Here is a 23,510-nt window from a genome sequence, read left to right as displayed (position 1 = left end):
AAGAATTTATGGATGCCCCATCCCTGGAGGTGTTCAAGTTCAGGTTGGATGAGGTCTTGAGCAGTCTGGTCAAGTGGGAGGTGTCCCTGCCCCATGGCAGGAGGGTTGGAACTGGATGATCTTTAAGGTTCCTTCCAAACCAAACCATTCTCTGATTTTATATCAGTCAAACCAGCCCCAAAGAAAGAAGTGATGCAGCCCCTCTGCTCCTGCTCACCATCACCTGTTCATAAATCCAACAGCAGCCAACTCTTGGACGTATTATCCACACACTTTATCGAAAATGATTTTTATGTTTCCTTTCAGGGCATTGACAAAAGTGTTAAATACAAGAGGTCTGAGAAATAGATCCCTGTGGGACCCCACTAGGAAGACATGCACTCCACGATGATTACCCATTTACAATTAAATGCTAGGAGCTGTCAGTTTGCTGGTTCTTAATCAATGCAATGTGTGCCATGTTGATTTTGTATCACTCTTGTTTCTTAATCAAAATGTCATAAGGTACCAAGTCAAATGCCTTCCAGAAGTATATTACATTGACATGGTTACCTTTATCAACCAAACATGTAGTCTCATAAAAAAAATATCAAGTTAGTTTGAAAAAGATCTAGTTTCCATAAATCCACATTGATTGGCATTATATTACCCTCTTTTCATTCTTTATTAATCAACTATGATATCTGGCTTTTCATTACTTTGCCCAGAATTAATGTCAAGCTGATAGGGCTATAATTACTTCATCGGTCATTCCATTTGCCCTTCTAAATTACTGGTAGAACATTAGCTTTCTTCCAGTCCTCTAGAACTTCTCCTATGTTCAAAGACTTATTAACAGCCCAGAGCTCCTCAGTCAGCTCTTCCAAAACTCCTGTAAACCAGCTATGCAAAATGCCAACTGAAAGCCACCACTTATCAGCAAACTGTGTTGTAACAGCAAACTTCTTGCTCAGCAAAATAGCATCCTCTGCCTTTCCGTAAATGCAGAGCAAAGTATGTACTAAACATGGTCAGGCTGAGACAGTTGGGCTTGTTCAGTCTAGAGAAGAGAAGGCTCCAAGAAGACCTTAGAGCAATCTTCCAGTACTTAAAGGGGTCTAGAGGAAAGCTGGGGAGGAGCTTTTTGATCAGTGAGTGCAGGGACAGGACAAGGGGGAATGGTTTTACGAAACAGGGGAGATTTAGATGAGATCTTTGAAGGAAATGTTTTACTGTGAAAGTGGTGAGGGACTGGAACAGGTTGTCTGAAGAAGTGGTGGCTGCACCATCCCTGGAGGTGTTCAAGGCCAGGTTGGATGTGGCTTTGAGCAACTTGATCCAGTGGGAGGTGTCTCTGTCCATGGCAGAGTTGGAATTGAGTGGGCTTTAAGGTCTCTTCCAACCCAAACCATTCTATGATGATGATTTTGTTGGTAGAAGCAATTCTTCCACTTCCTTCCAACTATGAACCAATGCCATTGCACAGGTACTTTTCTTTGATAATCTCCATAGAAAAGAAACTCTCACTCTCCTTAACCCTGTAGTCACAATTCTCCTTTGGTTTCATTTCACAGCCTCTTCCATTCCTGCCTCCTGCGAGAGACTTTCCAAAGGTTCAAACATAACTGGACAGCCTCTGCCAGTGCCTAAGAACCCTTTCAGTGAAGAAATGTTTCTTGATGTCTAATCTGAACCACTCCTGGCACAACCGGAGGCCATTGCCCCTCATCCTATTGCCTGTCATTTGGGAGAGGAGATCAGCACCCACCTTGCTACAACCTCCTTTCAGGGAGTTGTAGACAGTGATCAGGTCTCCCCTCAGCCTCCTCCAGGCTAAACAACCCCAGTTCTCTCAGCTGCTCCTCCTAAGACTTGTTCTCCAGCCTCTTCACCACCTTCATTGCCCTTCTCTGGCCATGTTCCAGCACCTCAATGCCTTTCTCGTAGTGAGGGGCCCAAAACTGAGCACAGCAGTCAAGGTGTGGCCTCGCCAATGCCAAGTACAGGGGCACAACCACTTCCCTGCTCCTGCTGGCCACGTCGTTTCTGATACAGGCCAAGATGCCACTGGTCTTCTTGGCCACCTGATAATAATCACAATAAGTCCTCAAGAAGTTAGACCTCACAAAGGCAACGTTCAGGCATATCGGCCAAAAATTAAACCATTTCTAAGCCACACCCCCTTCAACATTCTTTATCCAAAACAGTTGAGACAGTTTAGCACCAAGTGTCTGCAAAGCACTCAGAGTTCCTCCTCCCACCCCAACAGCAGAAGGAATTGTTAATTCAGAGGAGAGACAAAAAGCTGTTAGCAAATCTTTGTTTGTTTAGGATGTTTATTTCTAGTTGCCAAATATTAAGAAAAACATGGTATTACATGCTTCCTCTGTCAGATTTCACAAAGTAAGTAGGTGACCTTAGAACATTTGTGTGTTTCTGTGTGTGTGTTAACAGTTTGCTTCCAGGCTATGAGTATCTACAGACCAATAAACAGTGGGCCGGGAAAAGGCCAACTCTGCACGCAGCCACATCGCGTTGTGCTCCCCAAGGCTCCATCAACCGAGGCCTACAGGAAAGCTGGGGAGGGGCTCATGATCAGGGAGAGCAGGGATAGGACAAGGGGGAACCATTTTAAGCTGAAGGAGGGGAGATTTAGCTGAGATATCAGGAAGATTTTTTTTCCTGTGAAGGTGGTGAGGCACCGTCCCAGGTTGCCCAGAGCAGTCGTGGCTGCCCCATCCCTGGAGGTGTTCCAAGGCCAGGTTGGATGAGGCTTTGAGCAGTCTAATCCAGTGGGAGGTGTCCCTGCCCATGGCAGGGGAATTAGAACTGAATGATCTTTAAGGTCTCTTCCAACCCAAAACATTCTATGATTCTAACTCTTGTTTCGTGATGGCCAGAGGAGGAAAGTTGCATTCATTCACACACACCATTCCACCTTCCCGGACCACATCCTGGTCAGACAGGACCAGTTCTCTGTCACTTCTAAAGCAACCGCTATTATTGTATCTAAAGACATACTGCCCTTTGTCAACAGAAATCAAAGAGGGTCAAACATGTCAGGACAGCTCTTCTAAGAAAGGGGCAGCTCTGTCGTGGGCATGAAGATTGTAAAAAAAAAATATAAATTTGAAAAAATGGGAATAAACCAAACTCTTAGAGGTTAAACATAACACTCTCTTATCTTCCAACTGCATAATATCCAGAGTAGAAATGGAAGATCAGGACAGTGCATACAGTGTTAAGAACAGTTTCTACAACACAGTTCTAGAGTCACAGAGCCCCCAGGTGCTTTTGTCCCAGGCCTCTGGCAAGTTATGTGGTGCTGGAAGAGAGACAATTAAGCACGAGTATGGCAGAGGTCTCAAGTCAGGAATATCACAAGGGAGAAGAACTGGAAACACTTATTTGCTCTTTCACACAACGCAAGACCTAGGCACAAGAAAATGATCTGACAGTATGTTTAAACAAAACACAAGGATCTGCATCTTAACAGAACATATAATTAATGCAAAATTAAATAGCAAAACTCATTGCTGCAGGGTGCTGTAGAAACCAGAAATGTAAGCAGATTCAGAAAAGGAGGTACAAGTTTTTGCTAGATAGACATGGTAAAAAGAGCAGGTGCTAAACACAAAGGTCCAGAGGCAGCCGTCAGCTCACAGTCCTCGAAGAGACAATTGGTGCAAACCAGGGGAAGCCGACTCGAACCATGCTCTCCTCATTACACCTGTAAGCGTCAGCTACTGGCCTCCGGCATGGAGAAGATCTGGGTGAGACCTTTGGTCTGGGCACTTTGACACTATCATCATCCTTCCAACATTTTTCTTGCACAAGCTAGTTGTAAGAAAATCTAGCTTCATCCCCATTCTTCTACCTCCTCGCTCCATCAAACCACTCTGCCCTCTGTGATGCACTCGCAATATGCCGGTGGTGCTGGCACTTCTGCTGCCTGCTGGGTTTCCCATTCCTAGGATCCCAGTCACCCTGCGATCACTGGTGCTGCAGCCTCAGCCTAACACAGCGCTGGCTCCATCCCTGCAGAGTGAGGATCCATCACGGGACCGACCATGCTGCTAATTCAAGCAGGACCTGGAACGATAAACCACAGAGGCTCCCAAAAGAGTAAAGGGAGCACGAATGAGAGATGATCCCTGTGTAAGAATAAGCACTAATGAATTTATCCAGGCTAGCTGAGGATACCCTTGGGGTAGTAGCATGGTTTTAGCTTGTTAGTCATAGCAGCTTTCCTTTGCACGTAAATCTTGACCCACAGCCTCCTACTTTCTGCACATATTTCTACACTAGTGTCTCTCGCTCCTGACATGAAGCACTCTCTGCTATTTCCATCCTGAGCATCCAGTTCCAATGATGTAGCTCAGGTTCTGCACCTCAGTCCTAACCCACAAGGCCTCTGCACATCGATGTGACAGGCACGTAAGGAGAACTGGCAGCCAGGACGGTGGCTCTCTATCGAGACGGTTTTAGGGGGATATCTGAAATGCTGCAGCATTCAAAGAAAGCCCCCTGTGCTTTCTGCTGCCTTCCCACAAGGCTGAGCTAATCGAAGTGAAGAACATGATAAACTCTCTGCCCCGAGTCAGCTCTACACTGACAGTTCACCAGAGATACAAGATAGCTCAGTGACATTAAAAATGTCAGCAAACACCGATCAGGCTTGACGGAAGGGATGCATTAGCAGGCTTGGGGGGCACAGGGCAAGGTAAAACTTCAGCAAATGCGGTCAAGTGCACAGGCAGCTTTTTTCCCTTTGTCCTCCACAGAAGGCTTTTTCACAGATCCCAAGGCATTGCGGCCACCCTTGCAGCAGTGGGTGTGGAGCTTACCACCACCTGCACAGCTGGATTGATCCAAAAAGGTTTCCTGGGGCAAGACACGAATGACAGCTAGCAGGAGCTGATTCCCGTCTTCAGCTTGCCCGAGAGGCAAGTCTTGGATACTCTGAAAGAGGCCTGGAGGCACAAAGTGAGCCTCAACTGCTCCCGCAGCACAGAAGCGACAAAGGAAGGAATTTATCGGAGAACAAACCCTAGGAAAGACTGTCTCTCCACCTGGGGAAGAGGGATTGCTGAGCTTTGGAGCATCCCGTGCTTGGCAGAGGCAGCACAGACAAGGACTTTTTCGTCAGATGATACAAAATGGAAACAAAGAGGAGCTGAAACCACATGTGGATGCGGAGAGGGAATTTGGAACATACGTTGCTGCTGCCGCACTACAAACAGGTACACAAACACGTCAGTCCCACGCACACACCTTTCCATACGTAACCCCACTGTTTTGCATTGCCTTGTGTTTGCAGCAGCAGCTCCCTAACTCACTGGGGTCCTCTTGGTATCACTGCTCACAAGTGGAGACCCAAAGGACAGGAGATAGGCGCAGGTGAGGCCAATCCTGTAGGAAATCGCTCCCGGACACACATGCCATTTACACTTGCATGAACTGTTTTCTCCACATCCGAAACATCCAAGTCTCTGCATTATCCATGACCTAAAAATCAGCTGTTTCACACTACCCCTCCCCAACACCTTCACTTCACGGACCAGGTCAGAGGCAGATAGCCTAGGAGGTATCTCTAAGTCAGGTACATGCCAAAGGGAGAAGAAAAGGGGCCACCTTAGCTAAGCACGGAAAAGCAGGACAGCTAGATACCTGTCCAACCTTATTTGACTCACAATGGGGGCTCACTCAAGACACTGATGCTCCAGAGGGTCCCAGGGCTTGGCCAGAATTACTTATCTAGGCTGGAAATCCTCCCTCGTAAAAACACCCAGGCGGTTCCCCCACAAGCATCTCCAGAGAGCAGGGCTGTGAATAGCATGGAAAGATCCTCACCCTGGGGTAAGAGCAAGCCCCAGGGCAGGCAGCTGCTTAGCCACAGGCCAGGACAGGTCTCCCCCAGCTCTCCTCTTCAGTCTGCACCACTTCCCAGCGAGGTGCAGGGATCCTGGAACCACTGTGTCTCACAGGGCATCAGATATTAGAAAGTCAGAAAAAGTTCAGATTTTAAGGAATTAAGAGGGGTTGCAAGAAGATGAACATTTCTCCCATGTATCCCCTTCCCCACACGATCTGCAAGAGTTTGGAGCCTTACTTTAAGTAATATGTCTGCAGAGGGGCACAACACCAATCCATGTGCTCCCATCCTACACTGATAGCCTGTGACCTCTTCACAGAATCATAGAATCTCTAGGCTGTACCTGTCCGCTACTAAACCATATCGCTAAGTCTTTACCCATCTTTTAAACACCTCTAGGGATGGGGACTCCACCACCTCCCTGGGCAGCCTTTCCAGTGCTTGATAACACTTTCAGTGAAGAAATTTTTCCTAATGTCCAGTCTGAATCTCCCCTGGCACATCTTGAGGCCATTTCCTCTCGTCCTATCGCCTGTCACTTGGAAGAAAAGACCAACACCCACCTATCTACAACCTCCTTTCAGGTAGTTGTAGGTAGTGACAAGGTCTCCCCCCAGTCTCCTCTTCTCTAGGCTAAAAGGCTCTCTAGGCTTCAGAAAGTTGGGCTGGGGAACGCTTCCTGGCAACAGCTTCCCTCCTCCTCCTGTCTTTAGCTCTGTGCTTGGTACTTCAAAGATGCTCACCAGCCCCCAACTTAGTACCACGGTATTTGCTGAAGCACATTGTGCAAACACCCATCTTGAAGAAAAGCCACTTGCCTGATGTCCACATTACAATGAATCCCTGCTCCTAAAAATCCAGAGGCCTCAAACTATGGGAAAGAGTTGTAAGTCATTCATCCTGAGGCCCAGAGGAGGAGCACGGTTGGATCAACCTACTTGAAGAAGTAAACATCATGGTACATAGGGATTGTTTTTTTAAAAATTATTATTATTCTGCAGCCATCAACCTGCTGGTTATATCACTGCTATCCACTCACTGCAAGTTTAGTGAACTTCAAATGGCGATCATTAATGGTCACTGAACTGCAGAATGCCCCAATGTGCTTTCAGATTTCATTTACCAAGGACCAGCAATCAGCCAAAAGATTTGCTCTGACAGCAGGGAAATACAAGACCCTTTGACAAGTTCAGCCTGGAATGTGCTGCCAGCATCCCTTGTTAAGTTCATGTTCTACCCTATTTGACGGAACAGATCATGCAAATTGTCCTCCTGCGGCCGCTCAGCCTGTCACTCAGGCTTCCATTTAAAACAATAAATAAATAAAAGAACAAAAGAAAAGCCCACAAGTACAACGAGCTGTTTACAAGCAAATTCCACTGACCGAGACCCCTAATTATCAGGAAACGGTGCAGAAACCCAAACAAAACATTAAATTGGATGGGGGAAGGGAATCTTACTCATCCAAAGGTTTAACCAGGAAGGCCACCCTGGTTTCTCTTGTGCACAGACCCCAGCCTCCCCCCTCACTCTCTTGTAATCACACTTGTACTTTTCTTCCCACTTTGATTCACGGCTTATGGCATCGCCATGTTTTTCCATGCAGACGGAGCAGCTGTGCCAGGAGACCCTGTGGGTGCACGCCAGGCCGCTCTTTAACCACTCAGAGAAGGCATGAAGCAACACAAGGCACCAGACAGTAAAGTCCAAGGTATTTTGCTTTGCAAAGTGATCGTTGGTTACTTAGGTGGATGTACTGCTGAGACAGTTCCTCTTCCCCACGGCACAAAGAGAAACACATTTTTATTTGGAAATATTCCCACACATTTATCAAACAGAATTTGATCTGAAGGGAACTGAGCTCGTAGGAGCTGCAAAACAAGAGAGAGTCTGCAACATGGGGGCCAACACAACCTTTGCTGAAGAGGGGCTTCACAGTGTCCCACTATTATGCAGAGACACCACACCGTGCCTGTAACAATGGGATTCTCCCCAGCTGCAGAACACATCCCATCAAGTACAGTAAGACTCTATTAGAGGAGATACAATAGGGAGCTGGAGGACTCGTTCAGCCCAGCTTCTGAGAAAATAACTCATTTCAATGCAAAACAGCAGTAGTTATTAGACACCTCCTTAAAGAGGAAAGGAGAAGGACACAGGGAGGAGGGAGAGAGGGAGGCAGGACCACAGCAGTTTGCACAAAAGTACCTTTTTCAGATTAATCCACTGTTTGAAGTAATCAGCAACCGGCAGCCCTAAGTACTGGCATTGTCCTGGTAACCTGTAAGAGAGAAGAGAGAGCAGGTTTGATTCAATCAGTGTCCTGACAACACAAACTCTATTTTCTAAGTGCATTTCGTTCTGAGATGGAAGAGATCCTCAAGCCTGTTGTAACACGCTGCACATCAGAAGGATCACAGCTCTTGGCAAAATACTCACAAGAGCACAGCTTGGCTGAAGACTTCCATACATCCAGCCATATCCAGGCTGCTGACACCTTCCAGATGGAACATTTTGAACATGAGCTTCAAGTGCAGCACAGAGTTCTCCACAGTGACCAACACACAAACACAACTGGAGTATTCAGGCTGTCCTTAGCTAAGCAAACTCACCACAAATCTACCCTGAAAAACTACCCTGCTCAGTCAGCGGCTTACAGGGCAGGCAGAAGGACTGAAAAGTCATCTGTCTTGCCCTGGCGCTTTCCATTTGGCCTTTATGGTTAAAACACTGAATGAGATGTAAGGGAGGGAAGGTGGCACCAACACATTCATTTTTTTGGATAGTAAAGCTGCAGGACCAGTGTTATAGGGTTAAGAAAGTAGAGGCTGTTTTCCAAAGCAGGAAGCAGGGAGCAGTCACAACTCTGAAGATGCAAGATGCTGTGCTGTCTCACTATGGGTCTGAACACCAGCCGCCAGAGCTGTGAGCACACATATTTAACCTCTCCCTCCCTCCAGCGAGCCACCAGAACAGGGCTCAGGAAAACCAAAGGGCACCGGTAAGGGTGGTGGATTGCCTGAAGGGACAGCAGGACCTCAAGATTTGGAAAGCTGTTTCTCCCACTCGGTGCCAAAGCCAGTGTTCACACGGGGGCTACGACACGCCCCTCAGACAGGGAAGGCTGAGTCGCAGAGCTGTGCAGGGAGATGAGTTATGCGAGTTTTCCCCGGCCAGTTTGATCTGATCAAGAGTAATTGATGGATCTTGTTCATTCACGTACTGCTGAGCACGCCTAGGGCACTGGTCACAGGATCTTTAACTGAAGCAAAGGAACATCCCAAATAAACGTGTCAACTAAATAAATGACTAAATTAGACCCGTTTGTGCATGTTAAAAGCCACAACCCCAGAAATCGGCTTTTGCAAACAAAGGGGGATGGGGATTCTCACAACTTCCTCAGGCATCTGGGGGCTGTCAGGGGAGGCTGCAGAAGAGGAAAGAAGAGCTGTGAGTGTCAGCATCAGCTGCTTAAACATCCCAACGCAGACCATATCCAGGGCAGAGTCTTCTTCCACTCTCCAAGTGAATAATCCAGACTGGACTCCACACTCAAGGCTGAAATTCAGGAACAAGCTCTGGTCGGATGTGGCTCCCAGCTAGATACAGCACCTTGAGCCGGGATGCATCTCCTGCAGTACCCGAGTGTTCAGCCCAGCTCCAAACCCTCTGCTGAACAAGGCAGCATCTCTTCAGCCCTACAAGCAGTTACTTGATAAGGAGATGAAGGAGGGACACAGACAAGGCACCTGTGGATAATGTGAGGCTCAGGCTAGTGTAGTACCAGGGTGGTTTGGTCTCAGTGCTGCCTCCATTTCTATGGGAAGAAAAGGAAGGAAGCTGGCAAACATTTCCAGGGGAATCTCCTGGGAATATGTGGCCAACAGAGGCAGCACATGCTGGGCCCCAGCAGTGCACTGGTTTTGTGAGCCATGTTTAGGCTAAGAAAGGAACAGGGTCCTTGTGCCAAACCCAAATGCCTCATCCAGAAGAGATATACTTGTCATCATTTAGGAGCAATAATTTAAGCCATACAAACACATTTGACTAAAGAGGTCCTTCCTAGGAAGAAGCCTGTCAAAAGCATGAGCTTGCAAGCAGCAGGGCTATGGCGATTTGCAGGGTAAGCAATATGACTTGACAGCACAGTCTCATTTCTGGGCACGGCTCATCTGATGCTAGCGCCATCACACTGAAATAAACCACCTGGAGTCACTCCTCACAATCGCAAAGCCGTTACATAAATAGCAGCCTGGTTCATGCATTTTACAGCCATTACACATATGCCCATGACATCCCATAGTTGAACAGACCCCACTGGCCCCAACCAGCATGCTAAGAAAGCTCTTCCTCCAGGAAAGCTGCTTTCTATTGGCACACAAATTAAAAAAAGATCACAATAAGAAGAACCATTTAAAACAAACAACTGGTCTAATACAGATAGATAACCAGCTTAACCTCTCCTTACACTGCTCACATTTAGCTAGAGAGGATGATGACAGCAGTTTGGAAAAGGTATGTTACGAAAAAGCTGTTTCTCCTCCCTACCCAAGAGGTTTTCATTAAGACAGGTCTCAGCCCGGCACCAGTTAGAGGAATAATTATCATCTTGCTTAACATTTGGATAGGGCCCAGAAGAAGCGAGTACAGCATCGTTCTTGTTAGCCACAGGAATTGACAGCTAACTACCCAGCGCAATGAATGACATCTAAAGCTTTTCCATCCCTGTGGGACCAAAAGGCCCAGCAAACTGGACAGTCTGGTTCTGCTTCCACCCTGAGACTGATGGCAGTGCGCCCTGGGCGCTGGACAGTGGGGTCTTTAATTGGGGAAAATAAATGCTCCAAATAAATATGTCAACTAAATAAATGACCCATTTTGGCAAACAACCCCAGAAACTGGCTATGAAGCTGAGTGACCTAAGGACATTCCCCCTCCCCCTCAGTTGCTTGCGCTCCCCTCATTTCATGCTTGCACCAGAGAGACTTCACCAAGTTTCTCAAGCACTAGAAGACCTACGCTTACGCTATAACCTGAATGGGCTGTCAGCAGCACGAACCAAAGCATCAGTCTCCTCTCCAAGCTGGAAGGTGCAGGCCTCGTGGCTCCAGGCCAGAAGGGAAGCAGCCACTCAATGCACTTCCCTTTACTGAAGGACTGTCCTACAGGTCTGGTCTAGTCTGGGTTACACAGTGCTCCCAGCACAGGGAACCGGGGGCTCTCACTGCACAGAAACCAGGCTCCCAGGTTGCTATGGGAAGGAAAACACCCCTGCAATGTCTTTTCCCCACCTCCAAGCTTGTCACCTGCAGTGGTTCTCTACTCCTCAGCCTGGTGACCAGGCAGGAGTTTCTCCAGCATCTTCTCCAGGTATGAGTGAATAAGGAACAGCTGCGTCTCTCCTGGGGTACAGAAGTGTCAGAGCCTGTAAAGAAGTATCTCCGTTTATCCAGGCCACTATTCACTGGAACAGCTCAATTGGTAAATGTGCTGGTATGCTCAGTTCAGCTTCTTGCTCTTACAATAGTCAACCTTGCTCATAGGTGGCAGTAGCTTTGCTTAAGCAAAGAGCTCAGGATTCAGCCCTCCCTCAGGTAAGAGAGAAGAGAAATGATGGCACATTTCACTGCATTCAGCATCCCATGATCCTTCCAGCTTTTGAACGAGGTCTTGCTGTTTCCCCAAATACTGAAGCTCTCACTCCTTGGGAAGCAAGACAGCTCTCCAAACCACCCTGTCAGCCAAATGCCGTGGCTTCAGGTATGACTGCACTTGATAGAGAGAAACTGGAAAATGGCTGTGGGATTTCCCAGCCTCCAATGCAGCTCTGGTAAAGCCTGTCTTCCCAGCAGCAGAGATGTGAGCACAGAACCTCTGCCCACTCCCAAAACATAGGTTCCCTTGGTGAGGCACGCGCAGAGAAGTCGTGGATGCCCCAGCCCTAGAGGTGTTCAAGGCCAGGTTGGATGAGGCTTTGAGCAACCTGATCCAGTGTAAGGTGTCCCTGACCACGGCAGGGGGGTTGGAACTGGATGATCTTTAAGGTCCCTTCCAACCTGAACTATTCTATGATTCTATGACAGAAAAGCAAGTGACAGCAGGTAGCACGCTCTCCTCTGCCAGCCAAGCAAGGCCACGTTCTCCTTGGACTGTGGTTGGCAGTGGCAGCTCTGCACCATTTTCAGAGAGCTTTATCATCTCAGGCTCTTATTTCCATCCAGCCTTGCTCCTCCACTCTGCAGCGTAAATGGAGCCTGGAGATGAACGGGATGCAAATGGGAGGCAAAGTGACATGGCTGCATTTCTCCCGTTGAAGCCGGCTCTCTCCAAGGCAGCAAGAAGCGCACAGCTCGGTGGTGATAAACGGCCTTGCTTTAGTTATCACTTTCCTTAAGTTAAGGAGAGCAGCCTAGTGATGGATGGGCTGGAATTCGGTTATCAGGGAAGGCTGTCAGCCAGAGTTGCCTATCTCCACACACATTTAGCAGGGCGTCATTATGCGATGGCATGGAGTTAAAATATGACCAAGGGTATTGAAAGAAAAAGAACAGGATTAAAAAAAAAAAAAAGGCAAATTGAGCAACAATAAAGGAGCAAGAGGCAAGAACGTTATCGTACTAGTGACACCTTTTATCTCGGTCTGGTTAGCTAAAGCAGGGCACAAATTGGTCCTTCCTCCACTATTGTATCCTCTTGTACAAACAGAGGCAGATAAAATGTGTCACCAGTGCGATAGCATATCAATTTAACCCTAATTATCTAGGGGGTCAAACTAAGAAATAGGGGTTTCTCATTTCAACAGGTTCCACTGTCTCTGCTCGGAGCCACCACATTAATATGGAAGGGGGAGGGGGAGCCGTAATTGATTTCCGTCACTCAGGTGGTCCTTGCGTATAAAAAATTAATGCTTGATTCTCCCAACTAATCAGGGCTGGTTAACGTCCATCTGCTTCTGGGTTCAGGATGTCAGGAGACAAAGAAATTGGGCCACTTTCTACACACTGGGTGTATTGATATTGAGCCAGTTAAAAGAACAAGTCCCTCTATGGGAAAGATAAAAGGACATTAAATCTTGTTTTTTATAGACCTGGTCTCAGCTTACCAAAAAAATCCATGCCCTGAAGACCCTGAGTTGTAAGAAATGCAGAACATTTTAATTGTGTCCTGGTCAACCCCACTGCACCAAGCTGCAAAGGAGAGGGCAGGCAGGCTCCTGCACTGGAAATCCTTCACTGGAGGAGGGCTGGAGAGCCTGAAGGAAGCTGCTTGGATGCTGCAGCATATGTGCAGCAAGGTGATAGCCAAAGAAAGGATAGCCAAACCACCTCAGCCTTGCACTCTAGTTCAAAGTAAGGTCAAGACACACCACCGCGGAAGTGCTGCTCTGTTTTGATGTAGAGTGGGGCGTCTGCCAGGCCACGAGAAAGGCTTCAGTGCCCTCTCCTAACAGAGAAAGTTAGCAAGGGAATAACAGCCTGTACTAAGGCACCTGAGATATTTTAGCAGAGAAACAGCACCATGATAGGCAAAACTACATTTGTCTGCACGGAACCTTGTGTGAGCTAGAGCCAAGCTAGGGATTTAAAGCAGCTTAGGTAAACTCACTCCTGCCCCAGAGAGGCAACCTTAAGTTGATCCACACTTGGTTAAAACAGTAAGTCCCAGCCAGCAGGGTTCAACAGCCTGGGGACACAAAAGGGTGAGACCCCGCTCCAAAGCGCAGAGGCTGCAGGAGCATCCCTCAGAGGAGCAGAAAGCCTGGCTGAGCTTTGCCAAAACCACCATGCTGGGCCAAGAGGGCTCCAATACTGTAATGCCACAGCACCCACACGCAAGCAACACTCAGCACCCCAAGCCACGCTAGCAGCCTGTGGAACTCAGAGCATACTGACCCACACCTCCAAAAAATCCTCCAAACCTCAACTCCCAAAATCCCACTAATTCAAGTTAGACCGGAGCATCTTTATTGTATAATCCAAAGCTTTGGGAGGTAGCTGTCTCCTCCCCAGCACTGGAGTCACCATGCTACTCAGTGCAAAGAAGCAAGAGCAGAGCCATTCTCCCCTCATGCTCCTGTCTAAAGCAAAGGATGGAGGGAAGAACCCCCCCTGCCAGACCTCTGGCACCCACTCACATGCTTTTCAGCCCCACAGGCCTGCCAAGGAGTCAGAGAAGCTCACCTGTCCTTGCTTCCCATGGGATGAGCCCTTGCTGGGTGACTGCACCCTGCTCTCACTGGGTACACCCATGGCACTGTCCCTCTCTGTCCCCATCACTGCAGACCAAACCCCACCATGGCTGCACTTAAAACTCACAAGCAGCAGCGGTGGAAAGAGAATACATTTGGAGAGGGTCTGAAAAGCCCTAGGCTTTCACATAAACCCTGAGACAGGTCCCACCTCCCTCCCTCTTCGCTTCTTAGTTCTCTCAACCACCCCCAAACTTGTCACAGTGCAACAAGCCTACAAGCCGCACATCAGCATTAAATATCAGCATGCGTGAAGCAGGGACATGAGAGCAGGGAAGTGGGAACAGACAGAGCAAACCTCCATCGCCTGTCAGGAAACACTAATGAATTTCAACACCGGCAGCCATTGCCTCAGACGGGCTGGAGAGAGGAGGAGACGGAGTTACAGCCAGCAGCCTTTGCAGGAGCAGCCTGCCTTTTTTCAAAGCCCCCTCTGTTAATAAATGTCACTGCCAAGCGGGCTGCGGCAGTCCTACTCGAGTTGGGATGAGGTGGGTCGGGGGAGCGACAAGCGACTGACAGCACTCGGGATGCCTGGGCAGTGCAGCCTCTTCTTCTGCTGCATCCCCAGACTGGAGCCAGGAAAAAGATGCAGCTGGGACATCGCTGTTGGCATGAAACTGTCTTCCATTAAGGTCCCAGTACCTAAATAACAACTTCCACAAGGAGCCATGAGTGCGACTCCAACACCTGCAATCCCATCCACTGGGATGGATGGAGGCTCTACAAGGAACGGTCCTTGGAATGGGCACAGGGATGCAGAGACATCCAGCCATGCCCCCTGCATTCCTGGTAGCAGCAAAGGGTTACAGAGCAGCCTCTCTTTTTGCTAACACAAATGCATTCCTGAGGCAGCGCAGGAAGAAGCATCCAGCACAGGGCACCGCATGGCAACCGCACCGATGCACAACATGAAGGTCAATGCAAGTCTTCTTTACAAATGTCAACCTGTCATCTCTAGATATTAATGAGGGCTGACCAGCAGCTAAAATGCATCCATGCTCCATTAGTAATAAGAGAGACGCGATGCAGGAGAAGAGCACACACCACGGCATGTGGAGGCACCAGTGGGTCTGCAGGGCCCGGGGAGGTGTGGTGATGCACAAGATAACAAGTGCCACTCCAGTTGCCCAGGAAGGAAAGCAGTTGCCACACAAACCCCTTCACTGGAGTGTGTGTTCTATTTTTTCCATCAATCTTTAATTGGATTAGTGTAATGAGGCCCAAAAACCCAGGCTAAGCAGCAAGGATAATACCTGGCACTTTCAGATCTTTTTCTGTGATGCTCATTCTGGACAGCACTGCTTTCTCTCTCTATCAGGAATATTCCCGCCTAGGAAGTTTAAAAGGTGAGCTGTAAGCCTTGGGACTCACAGCAGCACTGACTCAAGTGTCTGAACGACCACCACCCATCATTTGCCAACAGCTAGACCCCTCTTCTCTAAATTTTAGCTGGATAGTAAGAAATTTGGGAAAATCTCAACACCCAAGCAGCTATCCTGCGAGTGGAAGACTGTTACCCCAGGCTGTGACCAGAGCAATGTACACACAAGGAAAATAATTCTGCCACAAAAATCACACAGGGCAAGTGGCTCATTGTGACTCGCTCGTCCTGCAAAGCACTGTGTGCCTTTCCACTGCCATCAACCTTAATGAAACATGAAGGCATTTAACACCATGTGAGATCTGGCCCTTTTATGGGTATCTGTCTGTGCGTCACTAGATGCTGGCAGCGATGCTATCTCTACATTAAAAGCAAGGCAGTAACACAGCAGGTATTCAGCCTTCAACAGAAGATGTTCATCAACAATTGCACACACATGATGCTACAATAAATCTATGTGCTACTGCTTAACAGCTTCTCTTAAAAAGATTCATAGCTCTATTTACTGGGTCTAATTCTGCTGCTGTGGGAGTAAATCTGAAGTAACTCTACCTGGAGTTTGTAAGAAGCCAGCGAGAGTAGGATTAGAATTAAACCTTTTGATTTTCAAATAATTACCATGCAGGAAACCAGAGCTTGCTGGCTCCATGGTTCAGCTGAGGTTAGGAGTGCAGCAGGCAGAAGCTTTGCACTCCTCTGTACCAAGTCCTCCAGATCAGTGAAGGAGTAGAACAAATGCTCTCACCAGCCCTTCCAGACAAGGAGGACGACCGGCTGGACTTCCCTTTGACATCCAAAATGCATCACACTGCTCCCAAGGAAAGAGAAACTGGAAAGCCTCCAAAGATGAGGTCACCTCCCCAGTCTTGGGAACCTGACACTACGAAACACCCTTAAAAACAGATTTCTAAATACAACATCATACAGTATCTTAGGAATAGCGGCGAACAAAATTGTATACTGTGTGCATCTACCACACAGCAATGTTCTCAGCAAAAGCCACCTGCCATGACCACAGGCTGCAGCAGGTGAACATCCAAATTGCCATCAGAAAAAGCTCTTCACCGTGCAGGTGATAAAGCACTGGAACAGATTCGTGGGGGGTATCTCCTCCACTGGAGACATGCAAACTCATCTGGAGAAGCTCCTGAGCAACTTGATCTAAGTTTGAAGTCAGCTCTGCTTTGAGTAGGGGGCTGTATCAGAGGTCTCCATTTAAATTACTCTGTGATTCACACTGCAGCAGAGCCTGATTACAAAGAGTGTGTCCTTTCGCCATCTACACGGTCTCTTATGAAGTCTTTCATACAGACACTAATTTAGTACTCGCCCTGTCCTCTGCCTACCAGCTATTTTAAGAGGAAGCGTTTAGACTCCTGCTGCAGAACACTAATTACGCACTGAGTAAGGGGGTATATCTGATGCAACAGATGTACCCACAACGCATCGTGTCTAAGCCCCTCAAAACCAAAACATGTACAGAAATTAGGCTAAAACTAAATGTGTTTCTCCTCCCACTGCACAATTCCCATTGGAAAAGTATTTCTCCACAGGGAACTGGAACATGCAAGACCTAGAGCTCTAGGACTGAAAAGACACATCCTGTCCTGATCCTTCCTTAAACCTGCCGTACAACAAGCTGGAGGAAACCTTGCCTCTTCTATGCCTGGCCTGTCCAGACCACTTAGGGTAGAAACTCTTCAGGACTAGGGCTTCTCTGCTATGAGTCATAAACTGCTTAGTGCCTAATGGTAAAGCCTATAGACGCTTAACATAATACAATCATGTCACTTAAAGGCCATTAGTCTCCACTCTAAACAGCACTTTTCCAGGCACAAAGGGGACCTGCTAACGGCGGGAAGGCAGCAGAAAGGATGTGGGTGGCCAGTCAGGTCACCAGACTCACAGACACCTGACATGAAGCCCCAAGAAGGACGGAATCCAGTCGAGAACGGCATGGGGGAAAGGCATGACAGCTCTAACAGATGCCAGCCAGATGAAAAACCTCTCCACTTCCAACCATACCTGTACCACTTGCAAGGGGAGCAGGAGACCGTCACCCACACAGAGGGTCTCCAGCCTCCTACACCACTTCTCTTTCCACTAAATGAAGCAGATCATTTATCTACAAGAAAATATACCGTTCTATTTTGTGATGTTGTTTAAACCACTCTTCTTTCCTGGCACCATTTCTGCCACCCTCTGGCATCACATCACCCAGGTCTACTCTCTCAATCGAGTTCTGTGATTGCCTCTTCTTCCCTCTCCCCACTAAATGGGAGACAGAAATCCTCTAAGGAATCAGTGGGATGGAGTAAACCCCCTGTGCATCCCCTCTGATGATACAGGACTCAAAATTACACACACAGCTCAGTGGGCTCTCAGCACAGCCTCCAAGCAGGCAGCAGCGGGGAGCCTGGCACGGCATGGAACAGGGTCTAAACACAGGTTTCTGGGCAGCTGCAATTTACATCTGCACCAAGAGAAACAAGTTTGTCTTTTTCTTGTGGGGAAGAGACCGTTCCCCGCCTCCAAACACAAGCTGCCATTAGTATTTGCTTCACAGGAGAGAAGGAGCAACGAATTCTCCAGAGCAAAGGACAAGTGCAGCAATTAGGATGCAGGGGCTGCGGGAGCTGTTTAACAGCACGACCCAGAGGTCAGTGCTGCCGACTCCCAGCCCTGCATAAATATTGTATGAGTCGGGAGAGGGGCTGTTACAGCCACCCTCAGCGCCAGCCCTCCCCCCTCCATCGCCACTCTGCATCTAGCTTGATATGCCAGCAACATTATTTACAGATGTGACAGTCGGGAAAATCACTTGAGTAACTAAGGGAATGGGAAAGAGGGCTGCTTGGTGGAGCAAGCTCCCACCCGCACCTTCTGTTTCCCCTTGCAGGGTGCTCCTCTACCAGGCAGTCCAGCTCGTTCTCAAACCAGAGGATGAAATCCCACGACAAAAGAGGGGAGGCTGTGAGCTTCCCTCTCAAAGGCTGCCCAGGGGTTTGCTTATCAATGCTGCTGAAGGACACTTCAGCCAACAGCTGATTTCCAGTCTCCTGCCCATATCTCTGCCGGATCATCCCTTTGAAGGGAGCTTTATAGCAATATGAGAGGCTTTATAGAGAGCTTCCCCTCAGACTCTGTCCATGTAGCTCTGCAGAAGAGTCCCTACCCCATCCTCATCCCTGTAGAGACTCCCCAGCTGCTCTGTCTGGTATTAACCACCTTCTTCACACATGACCAGTCTGCTGTCTATTCTCTGAGGGATCATCTCGACCTGCCGCTTCAGCCACACTGACTGGCACCGTCCCTGCTGCATCCTGGAAGGATCTCTCCCTCCTCCAGCCATTTTTTTTTTGCTGGAGATGCCAGCTGACCACATTTTGCCTGATGCTCTGCACAAATACAAACCCTATTTTCAGTTTCACGAAGACTAGAGGTTCTCATGGGCCACTCTCCAACTGCACCAGCAGCCCATGAATTCCTAGGCGCACACTGCTAATAAAAATTACTGCCCACGGCAGAACGCAAAGGCTACAAGATAGGAAACAGCTTGGATATGCTTCTGCCCATGATACCCCTCCAGAAACTCCTCCACTGCTCTGTAGCTCATTGCTGAATCCAGACAAGGCAGAAGCCTGGTCTTACCATTCACAGCTTTCCTGAACTCACTGTGCAATTAATGGGCTTAATTATTGATGGCAAAGGCAGGGAAGGGAGGAAAGAAAGAAAAAGCCAACGAGAAGGGAATGATATGGGGGTGGCGGGTGCCAAAGGTCTCCGAAGATCTTCCCTCAGCCTAGAGCAGAGAAAGAGCCCCTAGCCGCTCTGCCGCTCCCACGGCCCTGCTCTAATGCTCCCTGACATGCCTCTGAAGACAGCGAGCTGTTTGCAGTCACCACCGTGATTTGTTAGTAATTATTTTCACGGTGTCACATTGCTGTCACTCTCTTAACAAAGAGACAGGCAGCCCGAGGCTGCCTGTGAGAAAGAACCAGCAGAGAAAAGGAATTGTCAGGCACCCAGGGATCCTCTTTGCTTCCTGGGTTTCACAACCAGAGTCCTTACCAGCTTCTGAAGAAACTTCTGAGGAGAAGTGGCAAGTCAGAATCATCTCCCATCCTGGTCACAGCGAGAGGAATTAATTACTTATCCCCCTCCCAACTTCACCTTACCTGTAAATCCAGTGCAAGACCCAGGCACTCAGAGCCCCTTAAGCCAGTGATTTGCTTCAGGCCTGCAGCAAATGCAAAACCTTTGGCAACTGTTGACTTTTAGTGCTCTCCTTCCTCCAGTTTCTTTTCATGTGGCCTTGCCATTAGACTGCACTTCTCAAGCACAGCAACCTTCATGACAAAGCCCTGCCAAAGCCCATCACCCTCAGACACACACTAACCCTCCAGACCAGCCACATGTGCTCTCCCTACACTGGTCTCATTAATTCCGACACACTGCCGTGCTCCGTGTGGCAGTAACATTTTACTCGGCATTTTGCAATGGCAGGGCACCTCGGCAGCTTCCTTGCACCTGAAATACACAGTCTAATGGCTTTCCGTCTCCGTTTTCTCATACGCGGTGCGGTGACTTGACAAGAACCTCCCCTTGAACCACCTCCCATCCCTCCATCCATCCATCTCGCACGTGCTGTGCAACTGCAGCCATCCATCCTTCAGCTGACTTGTCAGTCCAAGGTAATCACTCCTTTCCCAGTAAATGTGGAGCTTGCTTGGACCCCCAAGGATGGAAGATATTTTGGCACCTCAAGTGTCACATAATATAAGGATATAGAGATGAAAGACTAAGACACCTGGCCAGCCAGCCCTTAAAGCACTCTTGATCTCTATGCTGAAAGCAAGTGGACTTCCTCCAGAGCAATTCAGAGCTTGAATTACTCCTGGCAGAAGCGTTCTTCCCCTGTATGCTTACTGACGGCGCACAAGGGTCAGTTCCTGCAGCCGCGGGGAGACTTGGGTATTAATTCATCCTCTTAGCACAGGGAGAATTTGGGAATATTAAGCCACACAGTCTAAGTAAAACCCTCCTGCAATTAACTGCATGGAAGCGCACTGACTCAGAGGGCAGCTCCTTTTCAGGGGTCCTTTTAATAACCAAGAAATGGCACATACATGCTGTGAAGAATTAGGATCACCATTGGGAAGCTAAATGGTCCATAAAATGTAACAGTTCTCTTCAGAGCTGGGAGTACAGCAAGCTGGAGGAGAGGTCTTGGCAACCTCCCACCAGCCTCCTTCTGGTCTGCAGGGGACACACGTGGCTCCAGGCAGAGACACAGAGCTGAACTCAGCTGGTGCCCAAGCACCGCCAGCACGCTGGCCGACAGTCAGCACCGAGACCTGGCTCAACACCCAGATGGAAAAACTGAAGCAGGGAAATTCGAGATGACCAAGCTGCACCTACAAAGGGTAGATGAAGGTGTCCCAGAATAGGTGCTGGGCAGAGGGGAGGAGAAAACCCAGCTCCTAGGTGCAGACAAAGCTGGTAGGACCAAGGCAGGACAAAGTCCTGGGCAGCATAAGCTTCCTGCACATCACACTGCTTCTCCAACATGGAGAAGGCATCTCCAATATGGAATGGGCTCAGCTCAAAAAGTTATTCTGCAGCTCCAGTGTCCTCCTGAGAGTCCTGCACACACCCAGACATCCTCTCCTCAGGATATGGAGAGTTGCTGGACAAGGCACACGAGAATACGCTGGAGGGAAAATACCAGGGATGACCTCAAGATGGCCCAGTAGGTCTTTGCCAGCCAGGAGCTTCAGGAGGAGAGAGACTGAACCCATCCAGGAAAATGGCTCCCAACAGGAAATAAACACACAAACAAAATAAAATGCTTTCAAGAAAGCTACTGACTTACACAAGTCTTGACTAGAAAAGAGGAAGGACACTGCTCCCAGGCTGGCAGTATTTTTCAAGCAGAGCTCTCTAAGCAGAGGAGCCACAAGAGCACCACTTCCAGCCAAGCAACTGGGAGGGTGGCACTGGCACCCAACACACAACTGCTTTGCTTCACCTGGGAAGTAAGAAGAGCTGAGATGCAAAGACAGACAGCCAACATATTAGCCCTACCGTGAAACACTACAGTTGTCTAATGCTAGAAAAATTAAGCTTTTTCAGGTAATAAAGGTAATAAAGAAAATTCACACTTTGTGAAGTTAATCTTTTTTTCCTCACATACGCTGCAGACAACCAAATTCAGATGGCAAAATCCAGTGGCTTATCCTCTGCAGTGCCCAAGCCAACCAGCTGTCCAGTTCCCCAGAGTACAAAATAACCAGAACGTTGAGTTTCTAGAGAGGGCTCCCTCACACAGACAGCCCAGGGTGTGCTTTTGACCAAATATCCATTATAGACCCATTGATTTTGAAATCGTTTCGCCTGAATTCATTATAACACTGGGCACAGAATTCACCTTAGAGAGTCCTGCTGCAGAGGGAATTATGGTTTCTTATCGTACAAGCAGATGACATCAAGACCAACAGCTTGCATTCAGCTGATTGTGACTGTTTCCAAACACAGCTCGAGCTACGTGGATGGAAAATCTACCTCCTCCACTCATTACCACATCCCAATGCTTCAGTGCTAGAAATAAAGTACTGGGTGCAATGCCTGTCTCAGGTTCAGACAGGGCCAGACACCATCAGGAAAGAGCAGTACCTCGATGTCACTGCTCCTCTTGTGCCTTCCTTTGAGCTAGGAGTGCTACACTGTAAATTTATTCCAAGTTTCTCCATCATCTTTCAGGCTCTTTCCAACTTCTTTGGTCCTAATTCCCAGGCAGCAGAGTCCATGCTCCCTAGAGCGCATCGGGCATCAGAGCTCAATAAATCTGTGGCCGCGGCAGCCCTGACTGTGACAAATGCCTTTGCTATGACGTGCCAGACAAGTAGCAGACCTGAAGGTGATAGTCCATTGCATGATGATCCCTATGCAAAGATTTAATGTCCAAAGCTTAACCCAAAGGCATTCCCAGAGTCGCACATCTCCAAAAACATAACTTGTAGAAGCTCACGCAACCAACAGATTTCAAACAAAAGCAAGAACAGGAGACAGACACGGAAACTGCCACAGAAGGATAACAAAAGTCAAGTGTGCTATGTTCATTTTAAATAAGAGTGTACAGAGGAGGAACATTAAAATCCAAAATTTATTTTGCATAACGGGTATCATTTCCTTTAAAAACAAAAAGCTGGACTGCGGGGTCGTAGAAGCAAATGGGGTCAGTGCTACTCCCTGTAAGTGCCAGAGAAGAGCATGCTCACGAGGCTTCCTTGCTTAGCTCCGGCAAGGCACTTTAGGATGTAATTACATGAACAACTCCATCAGCAAAGCTGACTCGAAAGGTTCCTGACCCTGGATACTCAGTCCTGTCCCTGCGCTGTAGTTCCCACCACCCTCTTCCCTTCAGCCAATGTAACCACGTGAAGAGATACACCATAGGCTTGGTCAGCAAAATTATCCCGACTACAGGCAACAACAACAAGAAGCCAAGATCTTAGTTGAAAAGGAATTGTTTTATTATTTTGAAATGCAGATTACCATGGTATCTTTCCACTACCAGCTCTTCCTTGTTACTCCCAAAGCCACCCTCTGAACATACCTTCTGCCCTGCTGGCACCCAATCAGCCCACCCTACACCTTTCTCCTGCCTTTCCCCGAGTGGTCTCACTCACTCCACTCAGTGGCTGTCCACAATTTCTCCCTGAGGCAGAGGCTACCACCCCCCTCCCAGTCCTGCGATAAGGAACAGCACAACACCAATACCATCAATCTTTCTTCATTCATGACCTAAGGCTGATTTCAAACCAAGCCTCCAGGTTAGAAGGCTGGCAACAACAACCTGCTACCACAATTAGAGCTGGTCTGAGGCATCTTCTTCCCAGCCTGTGTAACTTGCAAGGGAAGAATTAAAACAGTAAGATAAAATTAAGCAACGGTATAATTTACTGCTCAGAATTTACTAATATGCAACCTAGGAAGAGCACTAAGGGCTATAAACATTTCAA

At 48.2% G+C, this 23,510-nt stretch overlaps 1 protein-coding gene across 2 annotated transcripts in view; it reads right to left on the bottom strand.

Annotated features, from left to right (window-relative positions):
- ERI3 (ERI1 exoribonuclease family member 3) overlaps nt 1–23,510 on the bottom strand; it is a 140,781-nt gene that overhangs the window by 79,376 nt on the left and 37,895 nt on the right. For both annotated transcript variants that reach the window (XM_054072408.1, XM_054072409.1), the window contains exon 6: nt 8,063–8,135. In XM_054072408.1, the coding sequence (XP_053928383.1) occupies nt 8,063–8,135 (73 nt within the window). The remainder of the gene's footprint in view (nt 1–8,062; nt 8,136–23,510) is intronic.

The sequence above is a fragment of the Cuculus canorus genome, chromosome 8, assembly GCF_017976375.1.
Source record: "Cuculus canorus isolate bCucCan1 chromosome 8, bCucCan1.pri, whole genome shotgun sequence".
NCBI lineage: Eukaryota > Metazoa > Chordata > Aves > Cuculiformes > Cuculidae > Cuculus > Cuculus canorus.
The sequence above is the reverse complement of the archived record's forward strand: the minus strand, read 5'-3'. Positions and strand labels throughout refer to the sequence as shown.